At 42.0% G+C, this 16,088-nt stretch overlaps 1 protein-coding gene across 1 annotated transcript in view; it reads left to right on the top strand.

Moving 5' to 3' along the window:
* PHEX (phosphate regulating endopeptidase X-linked) overlaps positions 1–16,088 on the top strand; it is a 223,552-nt gene that overhangs the window by 89,923 nt on the left and 117,541 nt on the right. Inside the window, exon 12 of the mRNA XM_054471801.2 lies at positions 12,022–12,123. Within this exon, the coding sequence (XP_054327776.1) occupies positions 12,022–12,123 (102 nt within the window). The remainder of the gene's footprint in view (positions 1–12,021; positions 12,124–16,088) is intronic.

Below are 16,088 nucleotides of genomic sequence, written 5' to 3' on the forward strand. Positions count from 1 at the left end.
ATACTTGAGAAGAGGGCTCAGAGGAGCCTGACTAAACTTTGGTCAAGGAGAGAGTCTTTGTCAGCCCTCAGATCAAAGCTAAACTCACTGATCTCCTGTCACATATTAAAACATTCTATATGCAGAAGGTTAATCTAGTTAAAGCAGAGCAAATCTATTACACTTCAGATTCAGACTTTATTAAGTGAAGAACTAAAACTTGACTCCCTATGTAGAACAATTCACTAATTTCTCCTGCGCTCTAGCAGCTATTCTATTTCTCTTTAAAGACATTGTTCATGTCCCCAAGTGATGCCATGGATGACCTAAAATATCTTCCATTTTTTCTGAGCTGCTCTCTGCCTGAGCAATTCCAGTAGTAATTCTTATCCTAAGAAAAGAATTCTCCTCCCACCCCATACTGCTACGTCTGGTGTTGAAGACTTAAATACCCACGTGGGTCCAATTGCAGTGGCGGAGTTTGAACTTGCAACCTCAATACACTAGAAGTTCACCTCATTAGTGAGCTAAGATAATTGAATTGATGTACTGCCATTAATATTCTTTAAGTTCTCCAATTCCCTCGCTCACTGTTTCTCTCAGTGGTTGAGTAAATGAGATGTAACTATAACGTTGATGGCAGAAGTCACATGAAAGTCAGTGTCATGCATTATAGCATTGCCCTTATAGTGAGGAGTTTTCCGTTCCTTGCAAATTCAGCTGCTCACAAAGGTTGTTCTCAGTAAAGCCATTGTACAGATAAAGACAATGGTCCCTTCATCACAAATTGTGAAAGAAAGGATATTCTCTTTGGCTACTAAATGCCCCTGTTTCTGTTTGTCTAGTAAGTGGTGTTGGTTATTATTATCAAGATCACTTTCCAGAGAAACTTTGCTGAAGACCTGTCCAAATTAAGGCAAACCATGATGATTTGGTTTTTTAAGGGCTTTTTAATATATTTATAAAATATTGACCTAATATAGAAATTACATCTGATTTTCTGCAAAGTTGCATTGATAGCTCATAGGCCAGTTCTGCTCTTACCAACATGGGCAAATCAGTTAACTTCTTTGAGCTTGTTTTCCTGTTATAAATGATGCAAGAGTTTCTGTTGCTTTGGTAATGCTGTGTAACAATCAATCACAAAGCCTCACTGGCATTTGACAATAAGCAGTTACTGCTGATGCATCTGGAGTCAGTGGTGGGCCCCCATGCAGCTCTGTTGATTTTGGCCAGGCTGGCTTGAATTTCTGGGGGTTGGCTGATCAAGGTTGGCTTTGGCAGAGGTGATTGGAATGACTCGGCTCTGCTTCATGTGTCTTACTTCCTTCAGCCGGCTTGCCTGTGCATATTCTCATGGTGATGGCAGAAGTTCAAGTGAGCAAGTAGAAACATGTGAGGTCTCCTGAGACCTAGGCTCAGGACAGGCGTAATGTAGTATCTGCATTTTGTTGGCCAAAGCAAGTCACAAGCCCAGTCCAGATTTACAGACTAGGGAAATAGGGTCCTCATTTTTTTTTTTTTATTTTTTTGAGACAAGGTCTGGCTCTGTCCCCCAGGCTGGAGTGCAGTGGTGCGATCTCGGCTCACTGCAGCCTCTGCCTCCCAGGCTCGAGCCATCTTCCCGCTTTAGCCTGCGAGTAGCTGGGACTACAGGTGTGCGCCATGATGCCCGGCTAATTTTTGTATTTTTTTGTAGAGATGGGGCTTTGGCGTGTTGTCCAGGCTGGTCTTGGACTCGTGAGCTTAAGCGATCTGCCCTGCTTGGCTTCCCAAGGTGTTGGGATTACAGGTGTGAGCCACCTGTAACTCTGCATTTTTAATGAGAGGATCTGCAAAGTCACACAGTAAGGGGTGTGGATAAATGAAGGGGTATGGCATTAAAGCTGTCAGTGCTGTGTATCACAAATAGGGATAAAAGTAGTACCTCCTTCTTTCATTTGAGGTGAGAATTAAATGATATAATCTATGTAGAAGGCCTAGCATAATACCTGGTACACAAAAAGTGCTCAGTGAATGTCAGCTACTCTTATTGCTAATATTGCCATGCCTAATGTTAATAATTAAGATAGAATTTATAACATCAACTTCCTGGCACAGGCTGTGGCAACTTCTGCATTTAGATTGCCTCTTTTTAATTTATCATAGAGTGAGGGAGGTGCCTGGGGGATTTTGCTGTTGCTACTCCTCCATATATGCCTAGTGTAGTAGCTTTCATTGGAATAGAGATCCTTTTCATGCTAGTGCCCTGGCCACATTCCAGAACCCACTCTATCATTTAACGCCAAGTCTGGCTCATACAAGAGTCTCATGAAATTACTCGAGGAGCCAAATATAATTTCTTTTTTTTTTTTTTTTTTTTTTTGAGACCAAGTCTCGCCCTGTTGCCCAGGCTGGAGTGCAGTGGTGCGATCTTGGCTCACTGCAAGCTCTGCCTCCCGGGTTCACGCCATTTTCCCGCCTCAGCCTCCCAAGTAGCTGGGACCACAGGTGCATGCCACCACGCCTGGCTAATTTTTTGTATTTTTAGTAGAGATGGGGTTTCACTGTGTTAGCCAGGATGGTCTCGATCTCCTGACCTCGTGATCTGCCCTCCTCGGCCTCCCAAAGTGCTGAGATTACAGGCATGAGCCACCACACCCGGCCATATAATTTCTAGAATAGGTCCAGATTTCATAACCCTCTGCAGGCTAAATCTTGTTACAACAAATATCATCAGGTCCCAATCGTGACAGCTCATTTATGCAATCTTTGGTCAAGTAACATCCAGCAAAACAAGTAATTTAGATAGCTCATTGGGAATTCTTTTGAAATAAGTTTGAACACTTACTCTTGTCCTTGTCTTTGAGTGTGCTGCCACGACGATGACACATTGGCCCACCTTTCTTGTTTGTTTTCTCCATTTCTGGCTAGCATTGGGCAGTGTTGCCTTTGCCACATATTATCAGCCACAGTCTTGTCAAGCAGATCTGGTCAGACCTATGGAATGTGAAGACCCTGTATTAGAAATTCATTTACCTAAAGAAAACATTTATGCCTTCCAACAGATCTCAATGTTGGAAGTGACCAGACATAGTTACTTGCTGGGGAGAATTTACCCACAGCCAAAGGCTAGACTATTTGAGACTGATTGACTTGTAAATATTATTCTGGTTTCTGATCCATCCTCTCTTAAAGTTGGAAAGCGGAAAACAGGAAAAGATGAGTTATAAAATTAGAACACAGCCTATATGTTCATATCCAGCAAATATAAATATAAATATTTACCTGAGTCTTATGAATATATGCCTTTAGATAAAAGGACATGAGAAACTCCTCCTGTACCACCAGAATAACCCACTTTATAGCACCAAATAATTTGATTTTTTCTTCTCTTGCCAAAATGTTTAATAGCTATGTAACACTGCTAATCCTGACAAACTGATATGATTTATCAGTTTGGCAGCCACTCACTTGGCTGCCAGAAACCTCAGCATTTTCTAACTATCCTTAGTTTTTCTGGTTTAACCACATGTCCCACTTCAATATAGGTCACTTTTTACTTATTTCGTTGCCATTATTTTTTATCAGGAGCCAATCCAAGGTCATTTTTATAAATAGTTATAGTATAAGTAATTAATTAATGAATATTTAATATTTATTGGTGCATTGATTTATTTAATGTCTGTGTTTCTAGTAAAATGACAATTGCCAGAAAGAAAATTTTAAGAGTCCCCCTGAGATTAAAGGCTATTTCTTCAGGGTTATCCACATAAATTATTAACAACGATTTCCATTTTTCACATTCCGCTAATCAGTGGTTACAACTCAAGAAAACTTGCCCTGTTCTAGAGCAATGGGAAGACTGGAAACATTTTAATCTCATGTTTTTTTTTTCCAGATATTATAACTTCTAAGTATATTAAAGAGGAAAGCCTACTCAACATTATGCCTTTTCGTTAAGAATTTTATTAACATTAAATTAGTTTAAGGTTAACGCACATAATCAACCTTACTGATTTTTTTTCTTTTTCCTTTCTTTTCTTTTTCAGAAGTCCTAGCCTATAATTATTCCTACTAGATATGTACTATATTTTTAAACCATTCCTAGCTGTTTGTCATGTACCATGTTGACATCACCTATCTTAGAATGGACTAGGCTAACTTACTGAGTCACTTGATTTCCACTAAAGTTTGTGTTTGGTAGTAGGCTACAGTCATTCTGGAGACATTTGCTGTGAGCCTTGTCCCCTAATATAACGATGGATTTTCTATTCACTGATAAGTTCTATTCATGGATTCAGGCTTTGAATTACTAAATCAGAGTAGGTCTCTCTTTTCAAAAATGACTTCACCTAAAAAGGGTACCATGCATTTTTTTTCCTTTTTCAGCTTTCATGTTGTTAAATCTTATGATCATATCTGCACAGCACCATATTTTCTATGAGTGAGTTTGTTAATATTTTCTCTTTATACTATTGGAATAACTGTTATCTGTTAGCATATATGAAAGATATTTGATTCAGTTTCAACTCTGCTAGGTACCAATTGAAGGTTTCAAAAAGCATAAATTGATCAACTTGTATTTACTGAGCATCTGCTATATTTTAGTATTAGGTATGAATGTGAGATATGGATTCATGTGAAAAATCATATCACATGAGATATGAAATCATAAAACTAACAAAATCTTAAATTAGCAGAATACTTTTGTGTTTGCTTACATATTCATGATCTCATTTGATCTAAATCATGGTTCCTGTTCTCAAAGCTTATGGGTCTTGTTAGGGAGACCAAATAAATATAAATGAAAAGACAACAATTAAACACACATGTATGTATTATTCTGATTTTAAGCCTCACAGGAACTCAGAGAGGGAATTGAAAGTGTGGGTTTAAGTGTTTGGGATTCATGGGTATGAGATAGGATTTGAGTTGCCCTGTGGGATTTCTTTATTGTCAGGGACAAAGCTTTGAAGAAAACTACAACCGATAATGGGGCAAACTAATCCCTCCTGAAAGCAATGTTGGCATATGTCCCTTCAAATGTATTAATAGAACCATCATGACTCATTTATGCAAAGTACAAAATTCTTATGTCCATGTGATGGGAGGAAGGGTAAGGAGAGGTCAAGAGAGGAGCAGGAGAGATAATTTATAATTTGCTAATATAGGAGCATCTCATTAAAGTAAAGCCCTGGATGGAAGAGTAACAAGTGCCTATACATATGTGACTCACCAATGTCTGGTGTCTGATGTAGAACACTATGGGCAAAATCCTGGGGTGCAAAGAACGAAAAAGGAAGAACCTATTTTTAGATAACACTGGTTGAGGAAAAGAACTAAGAACTGCCCATAGAACAACCAAATGAACTGTATTTTTATAGTGTGGATCCATAAAATCTGAAATAGTTATTTTTTTTTTTTTTGAGACAGAGTCTCACTCTGTCACCCAGGCTCGAGTGCAGTGGGGTGATCTCAGCTCACTGCAACCTCCACCTCCCGCGTTCAAGCGATTCTTGTGCCTCAGCCTCTCGAGTAGCTGAGATTACAGTTGCCCGCCACCATGCCTGGCTAATTTTTGTATTTTTAGTAGAGACAGGGTTTCACCATGTTGGCCAGGCTGGTCTTGAACTCCTGACCTCAGGTGATTTGCCCACCTTGGCCTCCCAAAGTGCTGGGATTACAGGTGGGAGCCATCGCGCCCTGCCCCTGAAATAAATAGATATTTAACAAAACATTGCTTTGCCTAGAGGGCTCTTACCCTGAATATGGCAGATTTTACCATAATAACACTTGAGTTAATTTTTATATGTTATATTTTGACCTTTGACTGGCTCTAAATAAATATTTCCTAAGGATAACTTCACCTTAAGACTTCCACTTTAAGGGATTTCTATTAATGTTATATGCTGCCTGGTTGAGGTGTGAGGTCAAAGTTTGGTGAAGAAATACTATTTCTCTATTTTTTTCTTATTTTAAAATTACGGCAGGTTTTTGACTTGACTGAAGGCATTGTTATTATGTGATGCTGTAGAGTAGTCTAAAGATAAAAATCAGAAGTGTTCAGTGATTTATCTTCCTAGTTCCAGCATGCTAAAATAATTATTTCTCTTATTTGCATTGACATGTCAACCAATGAAATTAATCACCTTCAAAGATTTTCCTTGTTCTTGAAGTCTGCTGGGGTAGTTCAACAACATTTCACAGAAAATGTTATACAATAAATCTGTAAAGTCTGCCAAAGGAAAAAAAAAAATTGAGAACCTGAGATGGGGGATGGTGTGGGGAGTGGAGGTGCCAGAGAAGACAAGGGCAAAGAGCAGCTGAGGCTCATGGGAAAAAAAAAAGTGATTTACCCGCGTTTTGACAAATGTGAGAGGGCCACAAAAAGTGAGTTACTGAAGTGTGGATTCAGGGAAGACAGAGGTGGTGGGGGCAGGGGAGGAGGTGGAAGAAAAGGCAGAGGAGGGAGGAAGTGGCATGTGAATAAACTATTTGTCATTTTTCACTCTGGCAGTGGGCTGAAATCTTTTTGCCTCTTTTTACTTTCATTTAGAATGCCAATCAACGGGTTACAGACAAAGAGCTTTGAAAACCTTTTCTTATTTATTTATTTAGAGACGGAGTCTTGCTCTGTCGCCCAGGCTGGAGTGCTGTGGCGCAATCTCAGCTCACTGCAACCTCCGCCTCGCGGGTTCAAGCGATTATCCTGTCTCAGTCTCCCAAGTAGCTGAGGTTACAGGCATGTGCCACCACACCTGGTTAATTTCTTTTTTTGTATTTAGTAGAGACGGGGTTTCACCATGTTGGTCAGGCTGCTCTCGAACTCCTGACCTCAGGTGATCCACCCACCTCAGCCTCCCAAAGTGCTGGGATTACAGGCGTGAGATACTGTACCCGCCCTGAAAACCTTTTCAAAATGCATTAAATTTTAATGAATTTGATAGCCATTTTAATGCCTAGGAGATGCTGGACGGGGAGGATCCTATGAAACCAAGCTGCTTAGAGAGAAGTATCTGGAAACGCTCAGCCCCATTTTAATAATAACCACATACTCCATAAAAATGCCCCAAAGAGAACAGGAGCAAAATGACCTTAAGATTCGTCATAGGAATCCAAAAATTCCAAAATTTGCTAAAGATCTTTTTAGCTTGGAGAGTGCTTATTTTTTTGATAATTTATTTTAAAACATAATAAAATGTTTTGCTTTTGTACACCTTATCCCAAATAAATATTTTCTTTGGACATATTCAACTTTTTATTATTTATTGGGTGCTTTCTATTATTGCTGCATCCTGGCCAGGGTATTGAGAGGGTACCTTTTATTGCCCTCTTTGTCCTTATCTGTAAATATAGTAATCCCCCCTTATCTGAGACAGATACTTTCCAAGACCCCCCACCCCCGCCCAGTGGATGAGACTGGAGATAGTACCAAACTCTATATATACTATGTTTTTCCTATACATATATAACTATCATGAGGTTTACTTTATAAAGTAGGCACAGTAAGAGATTAACAGCAATAACTAATAATAAAATAGAACAGTTATAACGATATGCTGTAATAAAAGTTATGTGAATGTGGTCTCTCTTTCTCTCAAAGTATCTTATGGTATTGAACTCATGCATGTACTTCCTATGATCTGTCTGATAACCAAGATAGCTAGCAAGTGACTATTGGGTGGGTATATACAGGGTGGAGATGCTGGACAAACGAAGGGTGATTCACATCCCGGGCCAGATAGTTGGGATGGCATAAAACTTCATCACACTAATCAGAATGGTGTGCAATTTAAAATTTGTGAATTATTTCTGGAATTTTCCATTTAATATTTTCAGAACACAGTTGCCTACAGGTAACTGAAACTATGGAAAGCAAAATCGTGAATAAGGGGGTACTACTGTACTTCTCTTCCTAGTAATATCTTTATTCTGCCAGGATGCACATAGCCATGTGTGAAGAAATATAATTTTTTAGATAAACCTCCCTTTAAGCAGAAGGTCTCAATCCTATTTCATGGAGAAAAGACCCACGTTTATACTAGGACTCTCTCAACCTTCTACATCTAATCTTTAGATTCTTCTGCATGCCTGTCTATCATTTTAATCTTCTCTCCTAAGTCTGTCTCATGTCAAAGGTGAATCCTTCCACATAGTCTCTGGATCCCGTCACCTCCTTTGCCCTCTGAGACACCACTCATGGCTTGCTTTGTCCCATATTTTCAGTCTCTTCCTTTTCGCTGGATCCTTTCTATTGGTATTTAAACATAGTCAAATCTCTCAGCTTTTCAACAACAACAAAAACAGTAGGAACAGCATTAGCAAGCATATGCATGAAACCCAAACTCCAAACCCTCAGACCCTTCCCTTAACCCTACATCTACTTCTCTCCTATCTTTGCTTTTTCTCCTTCATAGACAAACTCAATTAATTTGTCCAGACTTGCTGTCTTCGCTTCCCATACACTCTTCATCCCACTAGTTTGGCTTCTGTCCCCATCCCTCTTTTTCTTCCAATTTTCTCAGTCTTATTGAATGACGGTGGTTGCCCATACCTTTCTGAAGCCTAGGAATGAATCTGACTCTCTCTACATTCCTCACTTTCCCACATTAAATGAATCACCTGTTTCCATTGGTTTGGTCACTAAATCTCTCCTTTGAGTCCACCCACTTCTTTCCCTCCCCATTGCCCCTCCCTAATTTGGGAAGATATAATTTCTTTTTCTCTGTGAACGTGATGGGCCAGCCAATGCATGTTGCTACATGATGAGTCCCTAAAGACTTAGGGCCAGGCGTGGTGGCTCATGCCTGTAATCCCAGCACTTTGGGAGACTGAGGCGAGTGGATCACCTGAGCTCAGAGGTTCAAGACTAGCCTGGGCAATATGGTGAAACCCCGTCTCTACTAAAAATACACAAAAATTAGCTGGGCATGGTGGTGCATGTCTGTGATTCCAGCTACTTGGGAGGCTGAGGCAGAAGAATCGCTTGAACCTGGGAGGTGGAGGTTGCAGTGAGCAGTGAGCCAAGATCATGCCACTGCACTCCAGCCTGGGCGACACAGTCAGACTCATTCTCAAAAAAAAAAAAAAAAAAAAAAAGACTTAGGCATGCTGATAGGCAAAAGATCTAGTCCCTGGAGATTTCCTTGTCAATTTAACATCCTCTTCATGTGGGTTTTCTGTTTGAAATCATGACTTATGCATCTCTCAGTTGATTCCTTTTCACTCTCTGGCATTTCTCTCTGATTTTGGGAGGGATCTTCTGTTGCTACTAGAGGCTCTGAGCTCTCCACTGTTATTTTAGCTCTTTGGTCAGGTCCTGGCTCTGGTCCTCATTAGCTGTGTCAGCTTGCGCAGATCATAGACTCCTTGACTCTTAATTTCCTTATCTGTCGAATAAATGGTTTCCCCTGGTCCAGTGGGTCTCAGCCCTAACAGCACATTAGAATTACCTGGGGAACTTTTTAAACCCTCCCAATGCCCAGGCTGGACCTCAGAACAGTGACACTAGCATCCCGATGCCCACGCCTCAGGATTTTTTATTTTATTTAGAAATTTTTTGTCAGTATTATTATTATTATTATTTTTGAGGTGGAGTCTTGCTCTGTCACCCAGACTGGAGTGCAGTGGCGCAATCTTGGCTCACTGCAACCTCCGCCTCCCGAGTTCCAGTGATTCTCCTGCCTCAGCCTCCTGAGTAGCTGGGATTACAGGCGCTTGCCACTACACCCAGCTAATTTTTTGTATTTTTAGTAGAGACGGGGTTTCACTATGTTGGCCAGGCTGGTCTCAAACTCCTGACCTCAAGTAATCTGCCCGCCTCGGCCTCCCAAAGTGCTGGGATTACAGGTGTGAGCCACTGCGCCCAGCTGTCAGTATTTTTTAAAGTTCCTCCAAAGATTCTAATGGGCAGACAAAGTTAAGAACCACCAACTTAATGATTTTTAAAGAACATTTTGCTCTTTGCTCTTCTAGCAGTTTGTGTTTTATCCCAAGTCGAAGTTTCTCTTCTTTTAATGTTTTTACCAAGTTGGGAAGAAATAGCTGTGAAGCTCCCCCGACCCCCTTCCATCTGCTGTTTGTTCTTATTTACATATGATGGAACCCAGCCCACTGATTTATAGCTCTGGTTCCCTCACAACTGTTATTGAACTGAAAACATAGCTGAAAACTTATTAAACAGAAAAAAATTATTTTGAGCTTCGTGCTGACAATTTATTATAGAACCAAGGAAACATTTCAACGTCTTTTCTTCTAGAGTTAACGTTAACAATTGATTTACAACCCCATGCTCTCAAATGAAAAAGTTCATTCTGGGGCCAAACCCAGTATTTTTTCTTTCTTGGGTGTCCCATTGAGAAAGCCAAAGCATCTCTGCAGGAGAACTGGATTTCGAGGGGTTTGTATCCATGAACAGGCAGGGCCTCCTCACATTGCTGCAGGTGGCTTCTAATGTGACGTGTCAGCAGCTCCTTTCCTCCAGTCCTCTCTTCTGGTCCACAGACACTGGCAGCAAAGCCAGGCACATACATCCTCACTATGGGTGTGGCCTCACTGTTCAAATGCTTTGCAATAGGTCTTTCAGAAGACCACCTTTCTGTAGCAGCCCCCTTTAGACCTATCATTTTATTTTATGATTATTTTTTTTAGAGACAAGGTCTCACTCTGTCACCCAGGCTGAAGTATAGTGGCACAATCATAGCTCACTGCAGCCTCAAACTCCTGAGCTCAAGTGATCTTCCCGCCTCAGCCTCCTGAGTAGCTAGGACTACAGGTGCAGGCGCCACCATGCCTGGCCTTTTAAAAATAATTTTGTTTTTATAGAGATGAGGTCTTCTTGTGTTGCCCAGGCTGGTCTCGAACTCCTGGCCTCAAGCAATCCTCCCACTTCAGCCTCCCAAAGTCCTGAGATTATAGGGGTGAGCCACTGCCCCTGGCCTGTGCCTACCCTTTTAAATTTGAAATAACAAGACTTTTCAGAGCTGCCAAGGAGTAGAGAGGGGAGTAGGAAGATGATATAGAACAGCCGAACATTTAGTTTAACCCACGGAACTAAATTTGGAAAGAACTGGGGTCCTGACATAAGTGTGATTCATATTGGTGAAGTGTCCTTTGGGGTGCTAACTGTCCCTGCCCATTTCTCTGTGTTAACAGTTATCTCTTTCAACTGTTCACTTTCTTCCGCAATACCTATCTGAAATGCACAGCCCATGCCTTTGCCTGTCTCTCTCAGTCCTTTATTAAATGATTAAAATTAGTTGGTACTTTGATGAGGATGAACTAGTTTAGTAGCTACAGACAGGTAAGTTATTGGTTTGTCATAACCTATGGTGAATTCCTATCCCTGTATACCCGTATAATTCATTTTATAGCTGGACCACCACATTATTCTCATGGAAAGAAATGGTTTTGTTTTTTTTTTTTAATGTTTTTTATTTTTTGGAGACAGGGTCTTGCTTTGTTGCCCAGGCTGGAGTACAGTGGTGTGGTCATGGCTCACTGCAACCTACACCTCTTGGGCTCAAGCAATCCTCTCACCTCAGCCTCCTGAGTAGCTGGGACTAAGACATTCCCCACTACACCCAGCTAATTTTTATATTTTTTGTAGAGATGGGGTTTTGCCATGTTGCCTATGTTGGTCTTGAACTCCTGGGCTCAAGGGATCTGCTCATCTCAGCCTCCCAAAATCCTGGGATTACAGGCATGAGCCACCATGCCCAGCTAATTTTTATATTTTTGGTAGAGATGGGGTTTCACCATGTTGTCCGCGCTGGTCTCGAACTCCTGGGCTCAAGTGATCCACCTGCCTCGGCCTCCCAAAGTGTTGGGATTACAGCCATGAGCCACCATGCTGGGCCTGGTTAGTTATCTTTTAGTGGTGGAAAAAAGGGAATCTTCCTGGAAAAAGAAGTGTTGCCAGAGCATGGAGTCAAGCTGAAAGAACCCCTTACTTACCATGTTGAATAAAGAGTCATTTCTCATGCAAGCCAATTTTGTTCCAGAAAACCTCGTCTGAAGCTTCTTGGCTTTGACGTTGCCTCTTTGGGTATTTTCTTGTAGATGGAGGAATTGATTGAGGGCATTCGCTGGGCCTTTATTGACATGCTGGAGAAAGAAAATGAGTGGATGGATGCAGGAACGAAAAGGAAAGCCAAAGAAAAGGTAAGGATTCCTTTTGATGAAAAAAAATAAGACTTCTGGTTTAATGGATTTTCATGCTTGACATTGACTGTGTAGTTGGTTTTTATATTGACTGAACTGTTGACTCTGAATGACCCCAGAGTTAGCTGTCTGCTTTTGGATGAATACATAGATTTTTGTTTCACCAGGAGGTAAGAGAAAATAATATCTGAATTTTTCGAACTGCATTTTCAAATACCTTGCAATTCGGCCTTTCCTTTCTCCTAATTGCCGTCTGTAAGAGGCACTTGGCTTGCTGCCTGGTGAATTGTGTCATAAACCATCACTGGATATGGCAGAATGCAGAGCAGTGGGGAGTCACAGGGAGCAGCTGGAACAAGAGCCCCTAAGACACCAAGAAGAAGAAAACCCATATTGGCCACATGTCCTTCTGCTCTGTGCATGATGCATGCAAATGTCCTGGGGCAAATCCTTTCCTGTAACCAAGCATATCTCCTTCTCGACCCATCATTTGGCACAAATGACCCGAATAGTATACTTATAAACTGCAGACCAGTGTTCTACCATTGCTTAGGACTACGAAAGTATTTCCTATTAGAAGTGGACACTTGCTGGGCCTTGTAAAATTTTCTGATACTATGCGACACGATAAGGGAACAAAGGAGAAAAGTATTGACACCCATGCTGTTTAATAGTAGAAAATGGGCTGGGCGCAGTGGCTCATGCCTGTAATACCAGGACTTTGGGAGGCTGAGGCAGGTGGATCACTTGAGGTCAGGAGTTTGAGATCAGCCTGGCCCACATGGCAAAACCCCATCTCTGCTAAAAATACAAAAAATTAGTCAGGTGTGGTGGCGGGCGTCTGTAGTCCCAGCTACTCGGGAGGCTGAGGCAGGAGAATCGCTTGAGCCCGGGAGGCGGAGGTTGCAGTGAGTTGAGATCGTGCCACTGCACTCCAGCCTGGGTGACAGAGTGAGACTCCATCTCTGAATAAACGAATGAATAAATGGGACCCATTTTGAATTCCAGAGATTCTGATAGAGCTGGAATTCAAGTGGGTAGAGCACACCTGCTAGACTCTTGATGGATGCTTCTCTGCAGCTGAGAGATTCTGAAATGAGGAGCATTTCTTGTATCTAGAGGTATTTTTGAAAGCTTCCTGAGTATAACAATCACCTGGGTTGCCTGGACGCTCTGGCCTTCTGGGCCCCTTCCCAGCAAGGCCTGGGTTAATGGATCATGGATGCAGGCTGAACAGCTGTCACTTTAGCCCGTCTCCGGGTGATTGTTATCACTAGGCAGGTCTGGGGAAACACTGCTTGGAGTCATACTGAGTCATACTGAGCACAAATATTTTTGCCTCAGCATTCTGGGAACGCTTAACCTTGTTGAAATGAGAACACGTAGAGTTTTAGCAAGGATATTTTCTAGTGCTTTAAACTCATGGCACTGGAGATGGATAAACATTGCCATAGATACTTTTGTCAATAGATGTGAAAAGGCTGTTTGTTCAGTGTTTATAATGAAGGAAGAACTGGGATGGTGGGTGGCAAGGCAGCGTTGGAGGAAGACAAAGAGTAGGTTTGATTTTTTGTTTCCCCTTCAAAAATCTGTCAAAGCTGTCCTCAGTCACATAAGGCACAGGCTGATGAAGGCAAGAGCACATGGGCTGTGATGGGAAACTCTCCAGATGGTAGACAACTTTCAACACCAACATATTGTTGTTTTATGAAGGCTTCATTTATTTACTGAGCTAGCTTGTGGTATGTGGAACAGGATGTGTCTTGCCCTGGGCAGTTGAGCGCTTAGTGTATTAAGGACTCTTTATCCTCGCCTGACCCCACGTGGACCGAAGAGGTGCTTGCATGAATTAGTACAGGACCACCAGGGTGGAGGGTGGGGTGGAGTGTGTGTGTATGTATACGTGTTGGGGGTAATGTGTTATGAATAGCTGGATGCCAGGGGAATGTTCTGGGAAGTGCAGTCAGTTCTTTGAGCAGTATGGATTGCAGTTGCCTCAGGGAGCTCTTCTGAGTTGCGTAAGGGAGTGGGTGCCTCACAGTTGGCCCTTCTCGGCAAGTGGCCCATGGGTCCTTCTTGAAGCAGGACTATTCTCAGTTCTTCTAATATTAGACATGTTCCTGTTTGCCTCCCGAGTTGCTCTCCAGTCTTCTATTTTATTTCAATGAGAGCTGTCAGTGTTTCTTCTAAAAGCACTCTTTGAACACTCTGCTTTCTTTGAGCTGAGTTCAACCTGCCAGGAACTCTGCTAGTTCCACCACAGGTACAAATATCAAAGGCAAATTGGATCTCACAAAGTTCCCCGACTGTATCTTGCATTTCAGAGTTCAGAGAAGTTTCTTTAACGAAATGCAAGAAAGATGGATGTTGTCGAAGCAATTTCAGCAGTTCTTTGAAGTGGGTCCTTTCCTGGACCCCAGAAGATGTAATTTTTTTTTTCTTTTTCCTCAAAATTAAATGAACATGCAGTTCTCAAAATGACCTCTGGGTGGAGCCCGTGGTACTCACAAAGAACACTAGCGGCGTTGAGCGCTTTTATGCAGCTTTCTACTCCGGGTTTGTTTTTGAAAAAAAAAAAAATTTTTTTTCTTGCCCTTTTTCTCTGCTGTCCTCGATTTGATTGCCTTTTAATAGTCAACAAGAAAGGAGAGACTCTGCCTAATAATTCCTTGAATCTTAGATGGAAATCTCCCACTATCTTAGGGCTTTGTCTTTGTGATACTGAGTAGCCCCTGCATTAAGAAAGGATTTGCCTGCATTTGAAGTGGAGGTGAATAACTCGCCTGCTCTTCCTGGTATGACTTGGCACTGTTCTTTGGGCATGTGTTGTATGCAGTGTATCACCCAGGCGGAAGATTTCTCATCAATAATAGTGCCCACACTGGGCCAGTGCTGAGTCACTTGGCAACCCATTGGGAAAGCTGGAAAAATGTTCTGATTTGTGAAAGGGAGAAGCTTTTCTTTCCCTCACCATGAAGCTCTGGACCGCAGCTAATTACAGAGCCTCCTAAGAAGTGTTAACCTCAGCATTCCATAGTGACCGACCTCCTGAACCGGGCAGGTACAGAAAGCTGCAGTGTTCTGAGGCCTAATACCTTGGCTTTTGTAGCAACGACCTCGTCTCAAAATGGAAGTGTGTGGATGTGGCTTTGTCGTACTCTTTGCTAGGGGTGTTCACTGTAAAAGAAAAATGAGGATGCCTCTGCTCCCGTGAAGGGTAAATTTGTTATCTCTGCCTCCCTGCCTTTTCCTACTCATCTCTTAAGAGGTCACGAGTGGTTTTTGTATTGTGAAACTGATGGTGTAGGTTTCAAGTGAAAATTTAGTATTGTGAAATAAGCACCGCTTTTTGTTTAGGATTCTCTGTTCCCTGCAAGCATGTGTTCTTATTGTAAATAAGCAGCAAAGGACAGGGCATCTGTTATTTTTCTGGTGACCACAGCTGTTGAATGAGTGTCAGGTGATAAAATAATGATTTTAGGCGTGTCTTCTGGAGGATTTGCCCTTGCCAGAGTAGAAAAGGAGGATCTCAAGGTTGCTACATCAGGATTCTGACTGAAACCTGGCAGGAGAGAGTCAGATCAGGAGGAGCAACTTCCTGAGCTTGGCTTATCTCCAGCTGGATTTGACTATATAGCCAAAAGCTGGATCCCTTTGGAATTGTTTGTTTGTTTGTGCTCTTTGCCCCTGGGACCTAAGTTTGTCAGGTCACATCCAAAGAAAAATAGCAGGATGGGACTCACAGGGAGGTAGCATCCTAATGATGCTCTGAGGGAGTGGCCTTAACCTTGGCCACAGCAGGTGCAGAGAAGTCGGCTGAATGGTCCTAAGTTTATTGGCATGTGACTCCCACACACAGGCTTTGAGTGAGGTGGTGAGAGTTTTCTTGCAGAGGGCGAAACAGGTGTAGCTCACTTCTTTGGCTTTGTCTCTAAGCTCTACCAGGCCTAGGTACTGGATTTCTC

The sequence above is a fragment of the Pongo pygmaeus genome, chromosome X (genome assembly GCF_028885625.2).
Source record: "Pongo pygmaeus isolate AG05252 chromosome X, NHGRI_mPonPyg2-v2.0_pri, whole genome shotgun sequence".
Lineage (NCBI taxonomy): Eukaryota > Metazoa > Chordata > Mammalia > Primates > Hominidae > Pongo > Pongo pygmaeus.